General features: G+C 40.6%; 1 protein-coding gene across 1 annotated transcript in view; it reads left to right on the top strand.

Annotated features, from left to right (window-relative positions):
- Positions 1-20,908, top strand: part of ppat (phosphoribosyl pyrophosphate amidotransferase) — a 57,959-nt gene that overhangs the window by 8,596 nt on the left and 28,455 nt on the right. Inside the window, exons 2-5 of the mRNA XM_043690405.2 lie at positions 8,539-8,605; positions 11,251-11,457; positions 12,476-12,588; positions 14,307-14,452. Of these exons, the coding sequence (XP_043546340.1) occupies positions 8,539-8,605; positions 11,251-11,457; positions 12,476-12,588; positions 14,307-14,452 (533 nt within the window). The remainder of the gene's footprint in view (positions 1-8,538; positions 8,606-11,250; positions 11,458-12,475; positions 12,589-14,306; positions 14,453-20,908) is intronic.

Raw genomic sequence — 20,908 nt, 5'->3', positions numbered from 1 at the left:
GGAGGCAACATACCATCCTGGAATAGCATTGACATACAAGGGATCTGGGTGCACAGGTCCACCGATCCCTGAAAGTGGCAACAAAGGTGGATAAAGTGATCAAGAAGGCATACAGCTCGCTTGCCTTTGTCGATTGAGCATCGAATATAAAAGTTATGTTTCAGCTGCACAAAACTTTAGTTAGGGTGCATTTGGAATATTGTGTGCAATTCTGGCCGTCACATCACTAGAAGGATGAGGATGCTTTAGCGAGGGTGCAGAAAAGGTTTACCAGGTTATTGCCTGGTTTGGAGGGTTTTAGTTAGGAGAGAGTTTGAATAAATTCAGATTGTTTTCACTGGAAAGATGGAGGCTGAGGGGTGACCTTATAGATATCTTCAAAATTATGACTGGCATAGATAGGGTAGATAGAGGTTTTTTCCCAGGATTAAAAATTCAACTACGAGTGGGCACAGGTTCAAGGTGAGAGGGGGAAGGTTTAGGGGAGAAGTACAGGGAAGATTTTTTTTGTGCAGAGGATGGTGGGTGCCTGGAATGCACTGCCTGTGGAAGTGGTGGAAGCAGGCACGTTAGCAACGTTTAAGGTATATCTTGATAAACACATGAACGGGAGGCTGATAGAAGAAGTGCATGGGCAATAAGTAGTAGGTCTAAATAAGGCTAGGAATCGGTGCAGGCTTGGTGGGCTAAAGGGCCTATTCTTATGCTGTGTCGTATTGTTATTGTATTGTAAAAGATGAAGATTACACTTTTGTCAGGATGCTTAAAAATCATTTTCAGGTGAAAGGGCAAATAGGAACATTTTATGATTGGTATTAAATAACTGCTTGGAACTAATGGTATCTGAGGTACGTTTTATTGTTACTAAGGAAACAGATATTTACACCAGGGCCAGAGGAGTGATTATATTTGTTTATCTGGCATCACAAAATAAATATTTGGATCTAATGGTGTGTGCAGTAAGTTTTGTCTTGTTACTATGGATCATGATATTTGCACTGGTGCTAGAGGAGTTATTTCTATTTATTTCCAGTCAGTCAAACAATTGAGCCATGATGAATGTCAACTCTTTTGCACATTTGACAGTAGGACTCATTGTATATGAATAACTGTTTACCAAGAAATGCAAATATACTGCACAAAATTAAGGAGGGAAGCATTTGAACCATGTAAACAAATAAAAATGACAGAGGAGGGGGAGAATAAGCAACTCTAATCTACTGCTGGAGGTAGAGTAAAAAATGTGACTGGGAATAAGAGGGACAACTTTACATCTTGAGCAACTTTCTAATCTGGTAGATATTATGCTTTGCAGATATCATGATTGACCACATACAAATATTGCAGTTTTCTGATATTGAAAGATACAATCAGTAGATGCACTGTTGCAGTGAATTTGCTGCATTAAAACAATACATGAACCATGAGGTGCTTAGATTGCTGTTGGGTAGGTTTTTTAAAAACTAGAAACCATACTCTGATTTAAAACTAATACATAACATATAGAAATGATTTAAACTTGAATGAAAGAGGATTGATAAGTAAATTTGCAGATGATAGGAAAATTGAGTTGGCAAATAGTGAGGAGGATAACATTGTATTAGAAAAGGATAGCTGGTCAGATGGGCTGATCAGTGGGAAGTGGAATTCAATCTAGGTATGTATGAGGGCATTCACTTGGGCAGGACAAACAAGACAAGGGAATAGATGGTAAATGGTGAGTGGGATAATAGATTGGAAGCACTGAGGATCAGAAGGACATTGATGTACATGTTCAAGACATGGAGATAAAGAGTCTAAGAAGGCATATGGGATACTTGCCTTTATTATTCAGGACGCAGAGTCTAAGAGAAAGGAGTTTATGATGGAAGTGTATAAAGCATTGGTTAGGCCACAGCTAAAGTATTGTGTATAATTCTGGAATCCACATCATGGGTGGGACAGCAGGTCAGGCAGCATCAGAGAAGGGGAGTCGAAAGTTTCAACCTGAAACAACCTGGCTAGGGGAAGGGTGGGTGGACTGGCGGTAGGAGGTGGCTGTGATTGGTCAGTCGGAAGGGTGGAGGGGTTAGGTGGGAAGGAAGATGGACAGGTAGTATCTAGTTAAGGGAGCGATATGGAGAGGGCAGACTGGGCCTGAGATGAGATGGGGGGGTGTGAGATTTGAAAGCTGGTGAATTCTATGTTAAGGCGATATGGTTGTAAGTTCATGAGGTAGAAAATGAGGTGTTCTTCTTCCAGTTTGCATTTGGCCTTGTGTTGTTGGTGGAGAAGTCCCAGAGAAATGTGCATATTACATAGGTGGTGCTGGACATCTTAAAACACATAAAGGTGGATAAATTCCCAGGACCTGATAGGTATATCCCAGAACTTTGTGGGCAAGCTAGGGAAGTGATTACTTGGGTCCTCGCTGAGATATTTGTATCATCAATAACCACGGGTGAGGTGCCGGAAGACGGGAGGGTAGAGTGATGGATGTTGACTGTGGACTTCAACAAGGTATTGGTAGACTGGTTGGCAAGGTAAGCACACATGAAATTCAGAAGAGCTAGCCATGTGGGTACAATATTGTCTTGAAGGTAGGAGACTGAGGTGGTGGTGAAAGGTTTCAGACCGGAGGCCTGTGACCAGCAGTGTGGCACAAGTGTCCACTCTTTTTGTCATCCATATAAATGATTTGAATGTGAATATAGGAGGGAAGGTCTGTAGCTTTTTCAAATGACACAAAATGGTGTTGTGGACAGTGAAGAGGGTTTATTAGATTACTTACAGTGTGGAAACAGGCCCTTTGGCCCAACAAGTCCACACCGTCCCACCGAAGCGCAACCCACCCAGACCCATTCCCCTACATTTACCCCTTCACCTAACACTATGGGCAATTTAGCCCTAACCTGCACGTTTTTGGACTGTGGGAGGAAACCCACGCAGATATGGGGAGAATGTGCAAACTCCACACAGACAGTCGCTGAGGTGGGAATTGAACCCAGGTCTCTGGCGCTGTGAGGCAGCAGTGCTAACCACTGTGCCACTGTGTCACCCTGTCAGAACAGATGAATACCGTCTCATCTTCCTCAGTACTGGTGCCAATGTCACCTGAATTCAAACGCATTTCTCCTACACCAATCTTTAAGCCATGCATTTAGCTGCTTAATCTTATTGACCCTGTGCCAATTAGCTTATGGCTCAGGTAGTCATCCAGAGATTATTATCCTTTTTCATTCTACTTTTTAATTTAGCTCCTGGTCTGTTCATACTCCCTTAACAGACCTTGTTTTATCTATGTCATTGGTACCTACGTGGACCATGACAAGTACATTAAGGACAAAAGGGTAACTAGGGAGAGAATCGGGCCCCTCAAAGATCAGCAAGGTGGCCTTTGTGTGGAGCTGAACAAAATGGGGGAGATACTAAATGCTAAATGAGTATTTTGCATCAGTAGTTATGAAAGATGTAGACTGTTGGGAAATAGATTGCAGAATGTCCATATTACAGAGGAGGAAGTGCTGGATGTCTTGAAACCGGTAAAGATGGATAAATCCCCAGGACCTGATCAGATGTACTCAAGAACTCTGTGGGAACCTGGAGAAGTGATTGCTGGGCCTCTTGCTGAGATATTTGTATCATCAGTAGTCACAGGTGAGGTGCCGAAGACTGGAGATTGGCCAATCTGGTGCCACTGTTTAAGAAGGGTGGTAAGGATAAGCCAGGGAACTATAGACTAGTGAGCCTGACGTGATGGTGGGCACGTTGTTGGAGGGAATCGTGAGGGACAGGATGTGGATGTATTTGGAAAGGCAAGGACTGATTAGGGATAATCAACATGGCTTTGTGCATGGGAAATCATGTCTCTCAAACTTGATTGAGCTTTTTGAGGAAATAACAAAGAGGATTGATGAAGGCAGAGCTGTAGATGTGATCTATATGGACTTCAGTAAGGCGTTCGACAAGGTTTACCATGGGAGAGTGATTAGCAAGGTTAGATCACACGGAATAAAGGGAGAACTAGCCATTTGGATACAGAACTGGCTCAAAGGTAGAAGACAGAGGGTGGTGGTGGAGGGTTGTTTTTCAGACTGGAGGCCTGTGACCAGTGGAGTGCCACAAGGATTGGTGCTGGGTCCACTACTTTTCGTCATTTACATAAATGATTTGGATTTGAGCATAAGAGGTACAGTTAGTAATTTTGCAGATGACACCAAAACTGGAGGTGTGGTGGACAGCAAAGAGGGTTACCTCAGATTGCAACAGGATCTTGACCAGATGGGTCAATGGGCTGAGAAGTGGCAGATGAAGTTTAATTCAGATAAATGCGAGGTGCTGCATTTTGGGAAAGCAAATCTTAGCAGAACTTATACACTTAATGGTTAGGTCCTAGGGAGTGTTGCTGAACAAAGAGACCTTAGAGTGCAGGTTCATAGCTTCTTGAAAGTGGAGTCGCAGGTAGATAGGATAGTGAAGAAGGGCGTTTGGTATGCAATCCTTTATTGGTCAGAGTATTGAGTACAGGAGTTGAGAGGTCATGTTGCGGCTGTGCAGGACATTGGTTAGGTCACAGTTGGAATATTGCATGCAGTTCTGGTCTCCTTCCTATCAGAAAGATGTTGTGAAACTTGAAAGGGTTCAGAAAAGATTTACAAGGTTGTTGCCAGGGTTGGAGGATTAGACCTACAGGGAGAGGCTGAACAGGCTGGGACAGTTTTCCCTGGAGCGTCGGAGGCTGAGGAGTGACCTTTATAGAGGTTTACAAAATTATAGGGGGCATGGATAGAGTAAATAGGCAAAGTCTTTTCCCTGGGGTCAGGGAGTCCAGAACTAGAGGGCATAGGTTTAGGGTGAAAGAGGAAAGATATAAAAGAGACCTAAGGGACAACTTTTTCATACAGCGTGTGGTACGTGTATGGAATGAGCTGCCAGAGGAAGTGGTGGAGGCTGGTACAATTGCAGCATTTAAGAGTCATTTGGATGGGTATATGAATAGAAAGGGTTTGGAGGGATATGGGCCAGGTGCTGGCAGGTGGGACTAGATTGGGTTGGGATAATTGGTCAGCATGGATGGGTTGGACCGAAGGGTCTGTTTCCATGCTATACATCTGTATGAGGAGAAAGTGAAGTCTGCAGATGCTGGAGATCAGAGCTGAAAATGTGTTGCTGGAAAAGCGCAGCAGGTCAGGCAGCATCCAGGGAACAGGAGAATCGACGTTTAGGGCATAAGCCCTTCCTGAAGAAGGGCTTATGCCCGAAACATCGATTCTCCTGTTCCCTGGATGCTGCCTGACCTGCTGCGCTTTTCCAGCAACACATTTTCAGCATACATCTGTATGACTCTATAACTGCATCTTACCCTCCAATTCTAAGTTTCTCTGCAGCCCAAATGAGGTATCCTGAACATGAGCAGCAGGCAGGCAACACTGAATCCTGGTCACAGAACAGTGTCTATGCCCCCAACCATACTATGCACAATTACAACTACATATGTCTTCTCTTTCCTCCCACCCAGCCTCAACTTGAATTGTTCCCTGCAACATGTTGCTGCTGTCAGCTCATTCTCCCTGCAGTCCCCAATCCTGTCTATGCAGGGAGCAAGTTACTCGAACCTGTTGGACAAGGGCTGAGACTCCTGCAACTCTACTTCTTGGATTCCTCCTGTCCCTGACCACTGACTGAATTCAAGTTAGTTAGTCTAAGGGGTGTGACTGTCTCCTGAAACACAACATCCAGGTAACTCTTCCTCCTCCCTAAGGTATTACAATGTCTGAAGCTCAAAATCCAGCTCATCAACTCTGAACTCCAGAGTTCCTCAAGTAACCAACATTTACTACAGATGTAGTCACTAGGAACCACAATAGGTTTAACCAGCTCCCACATCATGCAGAAACAACACATCACCTGACCTTTGTCCTTGTTTTATTTAAGTAGTTTTGAATGTGGTCTTTCAAACTTTTTAAAAAACTTTTTATATCTCTGCTTATTATCTCAATCTGAATGCAAGTTTTAACCAATAATTTATCAAAGTTTCAAATTTTAACAGCGATTCCCTATTAACCAATCAAATTAGCCTTCCTCTGACATCACTTTTTAGTTTCTCCTCAGTCGAAACATTCAGAATCAGAAACTCTTACCCAGGCTGCGCTTCAGCTTGTTCCCACTCAGCACCGCACCTGAAGATATGCCTTGAGAGCTCATGTTGTGGCTGTATAGGATATTGGTTTGGCTGCTTTTGGAATACTGTATTCAATTCTGGCCTCCCTCCTATAGGAAGGGTGTTGTGAAACTTGAAAGGGTTCAAAAATGACTTAGAAGAATGTTATCAGGCACAGAAGATTCAAGCTCTCAGGAGAGGCTGAATATGCTGGGCCTATTTTCTCTGGAGTGTCAGAGGATGATGGTGACCGTATAGAAGTTCATTAAATTTTGAGTCATGGATGGGGTGACTAGCCATCCATGATAGCCACCTATCTTTGCCCCTAGATAGGGAAGTCCAAAACTAGAGGGCATAGGTTTAAGGTGAGAAGGGAAAGATTTAAAAGGGACATAAGGGGTGACCCTTTCATGCAGAGGGTGGTGCGTGTATGAATAAAGCTACCAGACGAAGTGGTAGAGGCTGGTGCAAATACAACATTTTAAAAGGCACCTGGAAGAGTATGTGAATAGGAAGGGTTTAGAGGGATGTTAACCAAATGCTGACAGATGGGGTTAGATTAATGCAGAATATCTGGTTGGCATGGACAAGTTGAACCAAAGGGCTTGTTTCCATGCTGTACATCTCTCTGACTGTATAACTTGCCAACCGATTAGCAGCCCTTTCTTCCAATAGTATAAATTGGAAGAAAATTGATGTTCTTGCATTTGCCTCTGAGCGCAAGGCAAAAAGTTTCAGCAAAATGTCACTCTCTTTTCAGCAGTATTTAAGTTCTGTACCACCAAGCAATCTTTTGTACACCTGAGGCAGAAGTTTACTTAAATTACAATTTCTAACTGACTCCATTGATAACTTAAAGTTTTGATTAAAATTTTGGACATTTTAGCACATTCCTATTTCCTTCAGAAATCCGGATTGAAAACCAACTGGACTGGTGACTTTTCCGCTGAAGTTTTTTCGGTTGTTCCAGTACCTTCTCCCTTAATTTTCACCCTGTCCATTCCCATGAATACGACTATTGGTATTTTGTTAGATTCCTCTCTTTTTTCAGTGAGCACCAATCCAGAACACTCAATAGTTGTTCTAGCCTTGTCCTGTGCAAAAATACATATTATCTTTGTCTCTAATATGCCTACCTCCACTTCTTGCTGTCCGTTTATTATTTACATATGGGTAGAAATGTTTGGATTCCACTTTAGGCATTCTCGTGTCTCATTCTCTTTGCCAGTGGTATTTTTCTCTTCATTTACCTGTAAAATATTATATTTGACCTAGTTCACACATATGAAATATAACTTGCATCTTTCTCAGTCTTTTTAATTATCTCCCCTGTCGACCATGAAGATCTGTTTTTATTTGCCCTACCTATCACTTTTGTTTAAAAGTACCTACCTTGTACTGCAAAGCAGCTCTTTAATAAAGCTCACTTGTTGTTTCATTGCAATTCTTCAAACCAGACTTTGATTCCATTTTATCCTGGCTAAATTCCTTCTCGTCATATTGAAATAAACTGTCTTCCAATCGAAACACTCTGTTTTAACTCTTTCCTTGCTTTTCCTCATTACTGATTTGAAATCTCAAGATGTGCTGATCACTGCTAGCTAAGTGTTCTCTAACACTTGGTCCACTTGGGCTATTTCATTTCGCAGCACCAAATCAAATTCCACCACTTTTTTCTGGTTGGGTCAAGAACTTGCAGATCATGGAAATCCTCTTGAATGCATTTCAGGAATTCTTCTGTTCCTTACATTTCAGAGGCCTTTTAACATTTAGGCCAAAAACTTATGCAACTTTTCTTTGAGGCTAAATAAACGTTTTAAATTCTGAGGATGTAATTTCAAAGGACTAGTGAAGTCAAGATCTACATTAATAACCAAATATCAGTGGGGATAAAGTCCCTCAAAGTTCTGTTATCAATCCTTATCAATCTCTCTGTCACTATTTGGAGGTATGTTGTATACTGAAAGTATCACAAACCCTTCTTGTTCTGCTGCTAAACTCGTAACTGATTTGAATTATGTTGTTGTCACTTTTCCCTGACCACTCTTCTAGATGCTTTGAAACAAACTAGAAACTTGCATCTAGTGTGGAATCTTGCCCCTCTATTCTGACTAAACATGTAAGAAGTGCCTCACAATCCTCTGACAGGAGATCACTCTATCCCATTTGAGCAATAGCTTTATCTCTGTGATATTGGATTTTCTCTGGTAGAGTAAATATGATAACTATTACTTTTTGCACTTTTTTTTACTTGTGCACTGAAGTGGCAGAACAAATCAATAGGAAAATATATCATAAGATTCAAAAGCTATGGAGCAGCTTGGGATTGTTATTTTCCATTAAGAAAACTGTCATTATTGCTAGTTGTTTTTGAAACTTTTGAAAATATGTTTTTACAGAGGTCAAGAAAGTGCTGGAATTGTGACAAGTAATGGAGGCTCTCCACCATCATATATGATGCACAAGGTATACTTTTCATTATGCAATGGAGTGTTATCACGTATAAACCTTCACTGACTTCAAAAATCTTTTGTCAGATCATCTCCTTTTGCATTATTCCATATTTGTCAGAAAATGAGTGTCACCTTCCAGTACTTCTACAATATTAGCTTCAATTTGAATTTCCTACATTAAGCCTTTTTCATAATCCAATAGTCAATTGATTCTGCTAAAGCCAAGATTGCATTTTGATTGAATGTTTGTTTTTGCAAATATGTTTGAAAATAATAGGTAGTTTTCCTTGTAATTTCAGTGGTTTTTGTGTCCATTTGAAGCAGGGGAATATTTTGTGTGCATTCAGTGTCTGTGTATACTGCAGTCATTTGCAAAATAAAGCCCTACGCTCTTGTCCAAATGTCCGGAGACCATCCCCTTCTGCACCAGAGCGGATTTTCTTACAGATCATTTTAGTCATCCATTGATTAGAAATTGCTTACTGTTGATTTAAATTACCTATACAATTGTGTTTAAATTGCTTATTTCAAATGACTAGATAAATAACCTTTAAAGTCAAAGTTCAGAGATAAAAGTAGACTCTAGTGTTTTATTGTATGCTGAACTGTGGGACCAAGTTACATTTTAAATACAGACTCTCCAAATTAACTTCTGCTCTTGAATGCAGCGCCCAGTTGTGAAAGCTGTGCACTAACTGTGGTTTCTGGAATCAAATGATTAAAGAAAATGTGATTTAAATCTTGCTGTCTTAGCTTCAGTATTAACCTTTGTCTGATTCTACTCCATGGGATTTTTAAATAATAAATTTATAATATAAATGCAAATTGTTATTAAAGATATATCAAAATTATTGCTCAGCTATACTGTAACATGCTGAAGCATAGCTATTTGCAATAATATTGTTCAGAGATTCTGCTAATGAAGCAAATCACTTATACTTTTTAACAGAACATAAACTGTGCTTATTGTGTTTTATAAGCTGTGATTACTTCAAATTAAATTCATTGAATTTTCCATTTTATTATACAAGTATGATTAGACTTGCATTTTAATTTTGGAGCTAGTTTTTCTGATTGTTGATTTTTAAGCAGTGCCTCACAGTTCAGAGGCCTTTTAACCTTCAGGACAAAACTTGTGCAACTCTGAGGTTTGATGTAGGATCTAAACAAATATTTTAAGTCCTGGGGTTATAATTTCAAAATACAAGATAAGATACTTCAATGTGAACTTTGTGCTATGCCTCTTTGGTTAGAAAACTAATGACTTACTGAGTTTTCAAATAACTGATGATTTTAGGCAGGATCTAAATTCTTGTTATTGTACAACATAGTCTTTTCATTTCCCCAAAGGAAATGCTGCAATAGTCAACAACTCATGGTGTTTAAACAGCAGATTATAAAAATATAATTTCCCACTTGTTTTCACTTTTTAAGTACAGCTGAAGTAAAGTCTCAGAATAGTTATTTGGCAGTTCTAGGTGTAGAATGCATAAATGTACATAAAATCTGACAAGTTACTTGATAACGTTATAAGATCTCCAAAAATTGTAGATAAAGACATTTGTTTAATTGAAAGGCAGTTAGTTACTTTTGTTTCCTTTCAAAAGCTTAATTTTTATCTGGCTACCTAGCACAAAGGAAGATGATTATAACTGCAGGAGGTCAATCATCTCATCCGAGGACATTACTGTAGGAGTTCTTCAGGGTAGTGTCCTCGGCCCAACCATTTTCAGCTGCTTTGTCAATGACATCTCTTCCATCATAAAGTCAGAAGTGGGAATGGTCATGTTCAGCACCACTCGGAACTCCTCAGGTACTGAAGCAGTCCATTACTATATGCATCAAGACCTGAGCAACATCCAGGCTTGGACTGATAAGTGGCATATAATGCATGTGCCACACATGCAATGACCATCTCCAAAAGGAGAAAACCTAGCCATTGCTGAGTCTGCACTATCACATCTTGGGAATTACTATTGCTGAGAAACTGAACTGGATCAGTAATATAAATACTAAGGATATAAAAGCAAGTAAGAAACTAAGATTTCTGTGGCGAGTAACTTGTCTCCTTAACACCTATCCACCATTGATAAAAAACAATTTAGGAGTGTTATGGAAGACTTTCTGCTTGCCTGAATGGGTGCATATCTGTCAGCATCTTGACAACATTCAGGACAAAGCGATTTGTGATTAGCACCTCATTCTCCTTCAGCATTCACTTTCTTCACCACCAACACAGAGACACCAGTGTGTGCAATCTACAGGATGCATTGCAGTAATTCACTTTTTTGACAGCACCTTCCAAACCCATGACCTCTACCACCTGGTAGTACAACCGAAGCAGGTGCATTGGAGCACCAATGTCTATAAATGCTTCTCCAAGCCACACGCCATCCTGACTTGGAACTATATTATTATTGCCGTTCCTTCACTGTCACTGGCTCAAGATCCTAGATTTCTGTTTCTGACATCACTGTAGGTGTCACTATATTCTAAGGACTGCAGCAGCTGAAGGAGACAGCTTACACCACCTTTTCAAGTACATTTGGGGATGGGTGATAAATGCTGATGTAACTTGCAAAATCACAGTCCATGAACGAATGAAAAGAATTATAGAGATTATCAATTAGTTTTATATTCAAATATTTCTTTTTACAGGGAATGGGTCTCATAAATAGTACATTCCGTGAAGAACAAATACAAAAACTTCGCAATGGAAACCTGGGAATAGGACACACTCGATATTCTACATCGGGTATTTCTGAATTGCAGAATTGTCAACCATTTGTAGTGGAAACTCTTCATGGAAAGATCGCTGTAGCTCACAATGGAGAATTAGTAAATGCAAAAAAATTAAAAATGAAGGTGCGTTATGGCAGTTCCATAGTATTTAATTGAACAGCACAGGAAAAATGTATTTTGAAAAGTGAATTAATTCTCAATAAGTGAATCCTGTCTGGGCAAATGACTAGGATAGGTAATTGAGAATAGATTCAAGGTTCAATTTTCTGGTTAAAATGTAATAAAATCTGATAAATGGCTCATAACTCCACTGTACATCAGAATCTGTAATCTGTGGCTACGCAAGACTTTATCCAGCATCTTTTCTTGCTGAGCAAAAAAACTCAGGAAATAAAACGCAGCACAGTGCCTCACATTGCCAGGGACCTGGGTTTGATTCTAGTCTTGGGTGACTCTCTCTAGAGTTTGCATCTCCTCCCTATGTCTGCATGGATTTCTGCTGGGTGCTCGGGGTTTCCTCCCATCGTCCAAATTGGCCATGCAAAATTGGCATGCATTGTCAAGGGATGTGTAGGCTAGATGAATTAGCCATGGTAAAAACTGGGTTAGAACAAAGAAACTTACAGCACAGGAACAGGGCCTTTGGCCCTCCAAGCCTGCGCCAATCTAGATCCTCTGTCTGGAGTCATAGAGTCATAGAGATGTACAGCATGGAAACAAAACCTGGTACCTATTTTCGAAGGATCTGGAGTTAGGGTGGAGTGGTTGGTCTGGAAGGTTGGTGCATGCTTAATGGGCCAAATGGCCTTGATCTTCACTGTAGAGATTTCATGAAAAACCCAGATTTTTAAAAAGGTTGAAAATGAGAGGGCCTGATCTAAGTACCTCCTGTTCTGATGTCGTTGCTATCCCCTTTTGTTCAGCCTTAGCTTTCTATTTAAAATGCTGTTTGGAGACTGCTGCTTCCTCCTTAACACTAAAGCATCTGCACAAAAGGCATATTATGCCTAATATTGAACGCATTTTTTCATTAAGGTATAATTTGAAGCTTAATATAGAATGGTGAATTATGTATGTACATTGAATTAAGATGTGACAGTGATACGTTTCTCTTATTGAAAACATTTTTCCATTTATATAGGTATTACGACATGGTGTTGGATTATCAACTAGCTCTGACAGTGAACTTATCATACAACTTTTGGCTTTAACTCCTCCTAAGGAGGAAGCTGACTTACCTGACTGGGTGGCCAGGTAAGGGAAACTGCTACAAAAACGGAAATTGTTGGAAAAGCTCAGCAAGTCTGCCAGCATCTGTGAAGCAAAATCAAAGTTAACATTTCAGGTCTAGTGACCCTTCCTCAGAACAGGGAAACTGTTAAAACTTCCACCTCCAGTTGGGGAGAGCACAGCACCTCTAAGCATTACAGAAAAGGTTTAGAATTTACTTAAGATCCTGATTTGGTTTTGTGACAAATCATCATTTTCTTCACTCATGGATTTCGAACATCAGCAAATAATTCGATGGAAACTGCTGTGAATTAACACCTGGACCATATCTGGGTGTTGATCAGAATGTATGTGAGCCAACTAAAGCCAATACTAACTGAAGTGAAAAGATGGACATATTTTCATTTTGCGTGTTGAACTGTAGTTTAGATTTAGTATGACGTAAAAACAATTCCTTTGCCAGTCGTGGCTCAGTTGGTAGCAGCACTCTTGCCTCTGAGTTACAAGATTCTGGGTTCAAGCCCCACTCTGGGCTCTTAAACGCAAAAGCCAAGTTTGACATTCCAGTGCTGTACTGAGAGTACTGTACTGTTAGTCATAGATATGTACAGCACGGAAACAGACCCTTCGGTCCAATCTGTCCATGCCGACTAGATATCCCAACCCGATCTAGTCCCACCTGCCAGCACCCGGCCCAAATCCCTACAAACCCTTCCTATTCATATACCCATCCAAATGCCTCTTAAATGTTGCAATTGTATCAGCCTCCGCCACCCTTCAGTCCAAGTATCCTAATCTAATCTAGTTCCATTCGCCTGCAATTGGCCCATATCACTCTAAACCCTTCCTATTCATATACCCATCCCAGATGCCTTTTAAATATTGTAATTGTATCGGGTGCAATCTTTTGAACAAAATGTTAAATCAAGGCCCTGTTTGCCAGCTTAGGTGGATGTAAAAGATCCCTTGGCACTATTTCAAAGAAGGCATGTGAGATATTCTGGTTCATGTTTACCCCTCTGCTACCATTGCAGAAAAAAAGATTATCTGGTCATTAACACGTTTTTGTGGAAGTACACTGTGTGCAAGTTGGCTGCCACCTTTCTTATAACAGTGACCATACTTTTAAAAGGTACTATTATTGGCATAAAGTGCTTTGGAGTGTCTAGTTGTCATGCAAAGCAATTTATAAATGTAAATCTGCTTGCCTTTCTATAATGAATGTGATTAAGAATGTAAATAGTCAAAAATGGCACGGTAAATTGGATTAGTGCAGAAATTGGTAATCATAGCATTCTAAATTCCTCAAAAATGGGATACACTTCTCGATAACAGAAGTTATGTATTGTTATTTGTACCTTATGCAGATACAGTAGTATATGGACTTTCTTTGCAAAAACTTTGACAATTTAGCACAAAGGGTCTCATTAATAACACTAAATTAAACATTGCTAAAAGATTGCACTCTTAAGAACTAGGATGCAAGAAGCAGACCTTGAGAAATGAACATCTTATGCAACATGATAACAGAGTGCTGATTGGTTGACCACACTTGGCCTGGTGCTGCAGCAAGAACAGTTGACCATCATTTGAGCTCTAAATTACACAGATGTAGTAAATTATCCAATAAAACTAGTTGGTTAAATCTACTTAAAACTATAAAACCAGGTGAATTTGGTAAGTAATACATTATGATTTATAAATCGGTTTAAACATTATTGAGTTTTAATCTTAATTTCTAGGATTAGAACTTTGATGACTGCAACTTCTACCTCTTATTCAATGCTACTTATGTACAAAGATGTAATTTATGCTGTCCGTGATCCTTATGGGAATCGTCCTCTATGCCTTGGCCGCCTTGTACCAGTATCCAAGTTGAACAGTTCAGGTGAGAAATAACCTAATTTTTAAATAATGGAAATTGAAGTCTAAAGCATATTGTATTTTTAAAAAAAAAGTTTGTTGTATACTTCTGAAATGATCTAGAATTTTACCTATAGAAAATTGGTTTTGTGCCCCCAATTGGTGAATTGGTAAGAGTAAATTCAGGTTAATAGTGGGAAAAGTCATGACCATCTTGCTTTTCTAAATCAATTATGATACAGAGAAAGAAAGTTTGGATTATAAGTGGCTGTTCCTCACCCATTTTTCAGTTTGGGAATGGGGTAGTTGAAGGAACGCTGCAAGGAAGGTGTGTGGTGTGACGGGCTATAAAAGGGGTTTGTAAGGAGGCAGGGAAAATGCAAGGGGATTATGGTAGTAGAGAAAGATGGTTATTGGGGTGAGGTGGGAAAAAGGGATGCTGCGAGGGGTTGAAAAGGAAAAAGGGAGGGAGGCTGTGACAGTCGGACTGAGAGGGATGCTACAAGGTGTGGGAGGGTAGAGGGGGAAGATACAAAGGAAAACAAGAACAGTTTTAGACTTGTTAACAAAGGAGGACTGACCTAACTGGTGAGAAATAAATACTTTAAATCACTGTGGTATTAAGTTACTCACAAATTAATTTGGAATCTAGCTTAATGTTGCATATGTTCAGGAATACAGGGAGCAGAAGTGGCTGTGGGTGCTATTGTAATGAAACTGTCAATTGTGGAATTTCAATCACATGCAATAAAAAGGGTAGTAACTGCCTCATTAAAAATCCAGGTTTGTCAATATGCAATGGAAGTGCATTAAATGTGAGCTCTGCAGGTATGGATGGTATGAATTTTTGCATGTGTGAATGAATGTCAGTGATTTTGTAAAGAAACCTTTGTCTTGTTAATTCAAACTGTGGTCTTATGCCAAGTTTAATAGTGTGGTAGTTAGGATATCAATATTTTGCTTGTATGTTATGGCTTTCATGTTTGATGGAGAGTTAATAATTATTGGGGTGTTGATCAATTCTCTTCAAATTGTGCTTCTGTAGGAGTCCACATACGCCAAATATCAATACAAACATTAGAAGGTAGTTTTAGGACATGATTGTCACCTAACAAATTACTGGGTTAGAATGAAAAAGTAGCCCCTAAAACCACAAAGTGCACTGGAGTTACTGTTTCAGGTCACAATCTTTCATCACATCTCAGAAATTTAGAGATGTAACAGGCTTTGAGCAATGGTTGGAATAAAGGAACGTCTCTGATAACGTGGAAGGCAAGAAACTGAATGACTGACTGAAAGTTAGTCTTATAAGACCAAAGTAAAGAGGGGACGTTGGTGAGGAAGATTTAAGGAGAATTCTAAGATATTCTCTAAGTATATCAAAGCAAAGAGAATAACCAAAGAAAGAATAGGGCCCATTAGGGACCAAGGAGGCAATCTGTGCATGGAGCCAGAGGTTGTTGGTAGAGTGTTAAATGAATACTTCATTTTGGAGAAAGAGGATGTAGATACAGAATTTGGGGAGTGGGGACTGTGTGATATTTGAGCAGTTTGACATAAGGAGTGAGGAGGTATTTGTTGGGCTTAAAAATTGAGAAATCTTCAGGTCCAGAGAGTTGTATCTCAGGTTGCTTTGAGAGATGAGAAGAAACTACCCAAATTTTTAAATTTCTGTCCAGCCACATGGATGAAGAACATTGGACTGAAGAACAATCATTGTTCCACTTTTCAAGAAGGTGTGAGAGAGAAACCAAGAAATTACAAACTCGTGTGTCTCATATCTGTGGTAAGGAAGCTATTGGAGAAAATTCTGAAGGAAAGAATTGATCTTCACTTGAAGTGGCAAAATTTGATCAGAGATAGGACTATCTCTAACCATTTCAGAGGTCAGGTCTAACAAATTTGACTGAATTTTTCAAGGAGGTGACCAGGTGTGTAAGAACAAAGAACATTACAGCACAGGAACAGGCCCTTCAGCCCTCCAAGCCTGTGCTGACCCATATCCTCTATCTAAATCTGCCACCTGTTTTTAAGGATCTGTATCCCTTTGCTCCCTGCCCATTCATGTGACTGTCTACATCTTAAATGACACTATCGTTCCTGACCCTACCATCTCTGCTGGCAATGCATTCCAGGTACCCACCACCCTCTGCATGAAGAACCTTTCCATGTATGTCTCCCTTAAATTTTTCCCCTCTCACTTTGAACTCGTGACCCCAGCAAATAAGTTCTCCACTCTTTGAGGTGGGGGGTTGGGGGGGCGGGGCGGGTTTTTTGCTAAATGCCCTGTCTACACCTCTCATGATTTTGTAGGTCTCAATCAGGTACCCCTCAACCTACTTTCCAATGAAAATAATCTTAATCTACTCAATCTCTCCTCAGAGCTAGCACCCTCCATACCAGGCAACATCCTGGTGAACCTTCTCTGCACCCTCTCCAAAGCATTCACATCCTTTGGTAATGTGACGACCAGAACAGTACACAGTATTCCAAATGTGGCCAAACTAAAGTCTCATACAATTGTAACATGTCCTGACAACTATTGTACTCAATACCCTGTCCGATGAAGGAAAGCATGCCGCATGCCTTCTTGACCACTCTACTGACCTGCGTTGTGACTTTCAGGGAACAATGAACCTGATACCTGGATCTCTCTGTACATAAGTTTTCCTCAGGACTTTTCCATTAACTGTATGATTCACTCTGGAATTGCATCTTCCCAAATGCATCACCTCGCATTTGTCCAGACTGCTCTCCATCTTCCATTTCTCTGCCCAACTCTCCAATCTATCTATATTCTGTATTCTCTGACAATCCCCTTCAATATCTGCTACCTCACCAATCTTAGTGTCATCTGAAAACTTGCGAATGAGGCAACCTACACCTTCCTTAATCATTTATGTATATCACAAATAACAGTGGTCTCAGCACAGATCCCTGTGGGACACCACTGGTCACAGGTCTTCATTTTGAGAAGTTCCCTTCCACTACTACTCTGTCTCCTGTTGCCTAACCAATTCTTTATCCATCTATCTAGAACACCATGGACCCCATGTGATTCCATCACCCTACCATGAGGTACCTTATCAAACGCCTTACTAAAATCCATGTATAATTCATCTACATCCCTCATCAATCAACTTTGTCACCTCTTCAAAGATTTCTATTAGGTTTGTAAGACATGACCTTTCCTGCACAAAACTATGCTGCCTATCACTGTTAAGCTCACTTTCTCCCAAATGGGTATATATCCTATCCCTTAGTATCGTCTCTAGTAACTTCTTACCATTGACGTCAGGCTCATAGGTCTGTAATTACTGATTATCCGTGGTCCCTCCTTAAACAAGGGGGCAATGTTAGCAATACTCCAGTCCACTGGGACTTGTTTTCAAGGATCCTGCAAAGATATCTGTTAAAGCCCCAGTTATTTCCTCTCACTTCCCTCAGTAACCTGGGATAGATCCTTTCCAGATCTGAGGACTCGTCCACCTTTAATGCCTTTTAGAATACACAATAACACGGTGACTCAGTGGTTAGTACTGTTGCCTCACAGCGCAGGGACCCGGGTTCAATTCCAGCCTCAGGTGACTGCAAACTCCACACAGACCTTCTCCCCATGTCTGCATGGGTCTTCTCTGGGTGCTCCGGTTTCCTCCCACAGTCCAAAGATGAGCAGGTCAGGTGAATTGGCCATGCTAAATTGCCAATAGTGTTAGAGAAATGGGCCTGAGTGGATTACTCTTTGGAGGGTCAGTGTGGGCTTATTGGGCAGAAGAGCCTACTTCCACACTATAGGGAATCTAATCTAATCTTAAAAACTTCCTCCCTCCTTATGCCAACTTGACCCGAGTAATCAAAACTCGATCATTAACCTCAACATGTAGATGGGGATAGTGCAGTTGATGTAGCTTATTTGGATTTCAGCAAAGCCTTTGACAAGGTACCACAGGGGTCACTGATAAAGAATGTAAAAGCATATGGGATCCAGGATAGCTTGGCAGATTGTATGCAAAATTGGCTCAGTGGTAGGAGGTGGAGAATGTTGGTAAAGGCTGCTTGTGTGACTAGATGGTAGTGTTCACTGTATACCACAGGGATAGGTATTGGGCTCTTTTTTTTTGTTTGTAATATATACAATATATAATCATACAAAAGAAAATGAAGGGAGCTCATAAGTTTATGGATAACGCAAGGTTGACTGGGTAGTTGATAGTGAGGAAGAAGGTCGTGGGTTACAGGAGGACATGAATGAATTGGTCAGATGGACAGATAGGTGGCAAATGGAACTTGACCCTGATAAGTGTGAGGTGATGCACTTTGGAAGAAGTAACAAGACAAAGGAATCTTCAGTGAATGGCAGGACACTAGGAAGCTTGGAGTAGAGAAAGCTGAGGGCGGGGGGGGAGCGGTCTGATTGTGGTATATAAGATTTATGAGGGCACAACAGATTGGACAGGAAGCAGCTGGTCCCCTTACTTGATGGATCAATAAGAGGGCATAATTTTAAGTTGAAAGGCAAGAGGTTTAGAGAGGATTTGAGGAAGTATCCTCTTCACTCAGACAGTGGTGGGAATGTGGAACACAGCCTAGGATGGTAGTTGAAATGGGAAATCTCAGAACCTTTTATAACATTTTTGAATGAGCATTTGAAATGTCATTACATTAAAGGCTACAGGTCAAGTTCTGGAAAGTGATCGACTACTGTAGATTTATAGAAAGTTTTTGTCAATGCAGGCTCGATTGACAGAGGCCTCTTCTCTACTGTGTGATTGTATTAAATGGTGATGAGGTAATAAAGTAAATAAAGAGACAAAAAATGTACCTAGGGAAGCAAAAAAAAGCACAACCAAAATGTGCAAGGAAAATAAACAAAATGGGAAGATTAGGTTTACGTTCTGAAATTGTTGAACTCACCTTTTGAGTCCTCAAGTGACTAACTGAAGTATAAGGTGGTGTTCCTTGAGCTTGTGTTTGAACCTAAGTGAAACAATGCAATAGGCCAAAAACTGATGTCAGAGCAAGGTGGAGAATGAAAACGGCAGACCTCTGGAAGATTGCAGTCAACCTTGCGTACTGAATGGAGATGTTTCACAGTCAGTCACCCATTCTGCACTTGGTCTAGAGGGTCCAGTACTTATGCCCGAAACAGCGATTCTCATGCTCCTTGAATGCTGCCTGAGCTGCTGTGCTTTCCCAACGCCACGTTTTTTTTGACTCCAAATTGTGAAGCAAGTACTACATATAGGACTGAAAATATATATAAATTGCTACTTCACCAGAAGGGGTTTGAGGCCTTGAACAGTGAGGAGAGGGGAGGTATTACATTGTGTGCAAAGATGCTATGGGAGGAGAACATGGATGGGGTGATTTTGGGGAGGGTATACTTAAAAAGAGTAGGAAGGGGAAGATCTGTTTGGTGGTATCATGCTGGAGGGGGCATAAATGATCTATTTTATACAGATAGAGTTGTACAGCATGGAAACAGACTCTTTGGTCCAACTCATCGATGCCGACCAAATATTCTAAATTAATCTAGTCCCATTTACCAGCGTTTAGCCCATATCCCTCAATCCTTCCTCTTCATGTACCCATCCAAACGCCTTTTAAATGTTGTAATTGTATACACCTCCACCACTTCCTCTGGCAGTTCATTCCATACACACACCAACCTCTGCAAGAAAAGTTGCCCCTTGCGCCCCTTGTGTCCCTTTTAAATCTTCCCCATAAACCTATGCCCTCTAGTTTTGTACCCCCCTACTCTGGGGGAAAGACCTTGACTCTTCACCCAATCCAGGCTCCTCGTGATTTTATAAACATTTGTAAGGTCACCCCTCAGCCTCTGACAGTTCAGGGAAAATAGCCCCAGCCTAATCCTCTAACCCTGGCAACATCCTTGTAAAGCTTTTCTGAACCCTTTCTGGTACTAGATAAGGACAAAGGGGAGTCCTATCATCACTTTGTGAGGGGGGGGGGGGTGCGGTGGTGTCAGAGAAGTGACAGAAATGTGTATACTATTGAGGGCAACTATGATGGTTGCTTGGAATCGATTAAACCTATGGAGGGTGGGAAATGGGAGGCCAGAGAGGAAAATATTTAAGGAGTAATCATGCTTGTCAGTAGTGAAGATAAATTACATTATATGTTCTAGCAGTAGAAGGTTATGTCTGAGTACGTGATCTGGGAATATATAGAAGCAGTGGCAGAGTTTGTGATCAATGTAAGAGATGGTTACATCACTCTCTTGTTGGTGTTGAGCAGGAGGAAGCTTTGTTTCATTTAGGATTTGATATCAGACAAGTGGTCTGGCAGGAGGGATAGATTTGAGAGAAATTATGGATGGCTGGAGCTGTATATCAAGTGTATACAACTTTTTCTGTATCAAGAGAAAATCTACAACCAAGACCTGCTTTAAATTCAGAAATGATGGTGATGAGATGAGGAACAGAGCTGTGTTTGCACATAGTTTAAAAGAAATAGAAAT

The sequence above is a fragment of the Chiloscyllium plagiosum genome, unplaced genomic scaffold (assembly GCF_037043375.1).
Source record: "Chiloscyllium plagiosum isolate Xiang-an unplaced genomic scaffold, Cpla_swu_hap1 HiC_scaffold_1, whole genome shotgun sequence".
Taxonomy (NCBI): Eukaryota; Metazoa; Chordata; class Chondrichthyes; order Orectolobiformes; family Hemiscylliidae; genus Chiloscyllium; species Chiloscyllium plagiosum.
The sequence above is the reverse complement of the archived record's forward strand: the minus strand, read 5'-3'. Positions and strand labels throughout refer to the sequence as shown.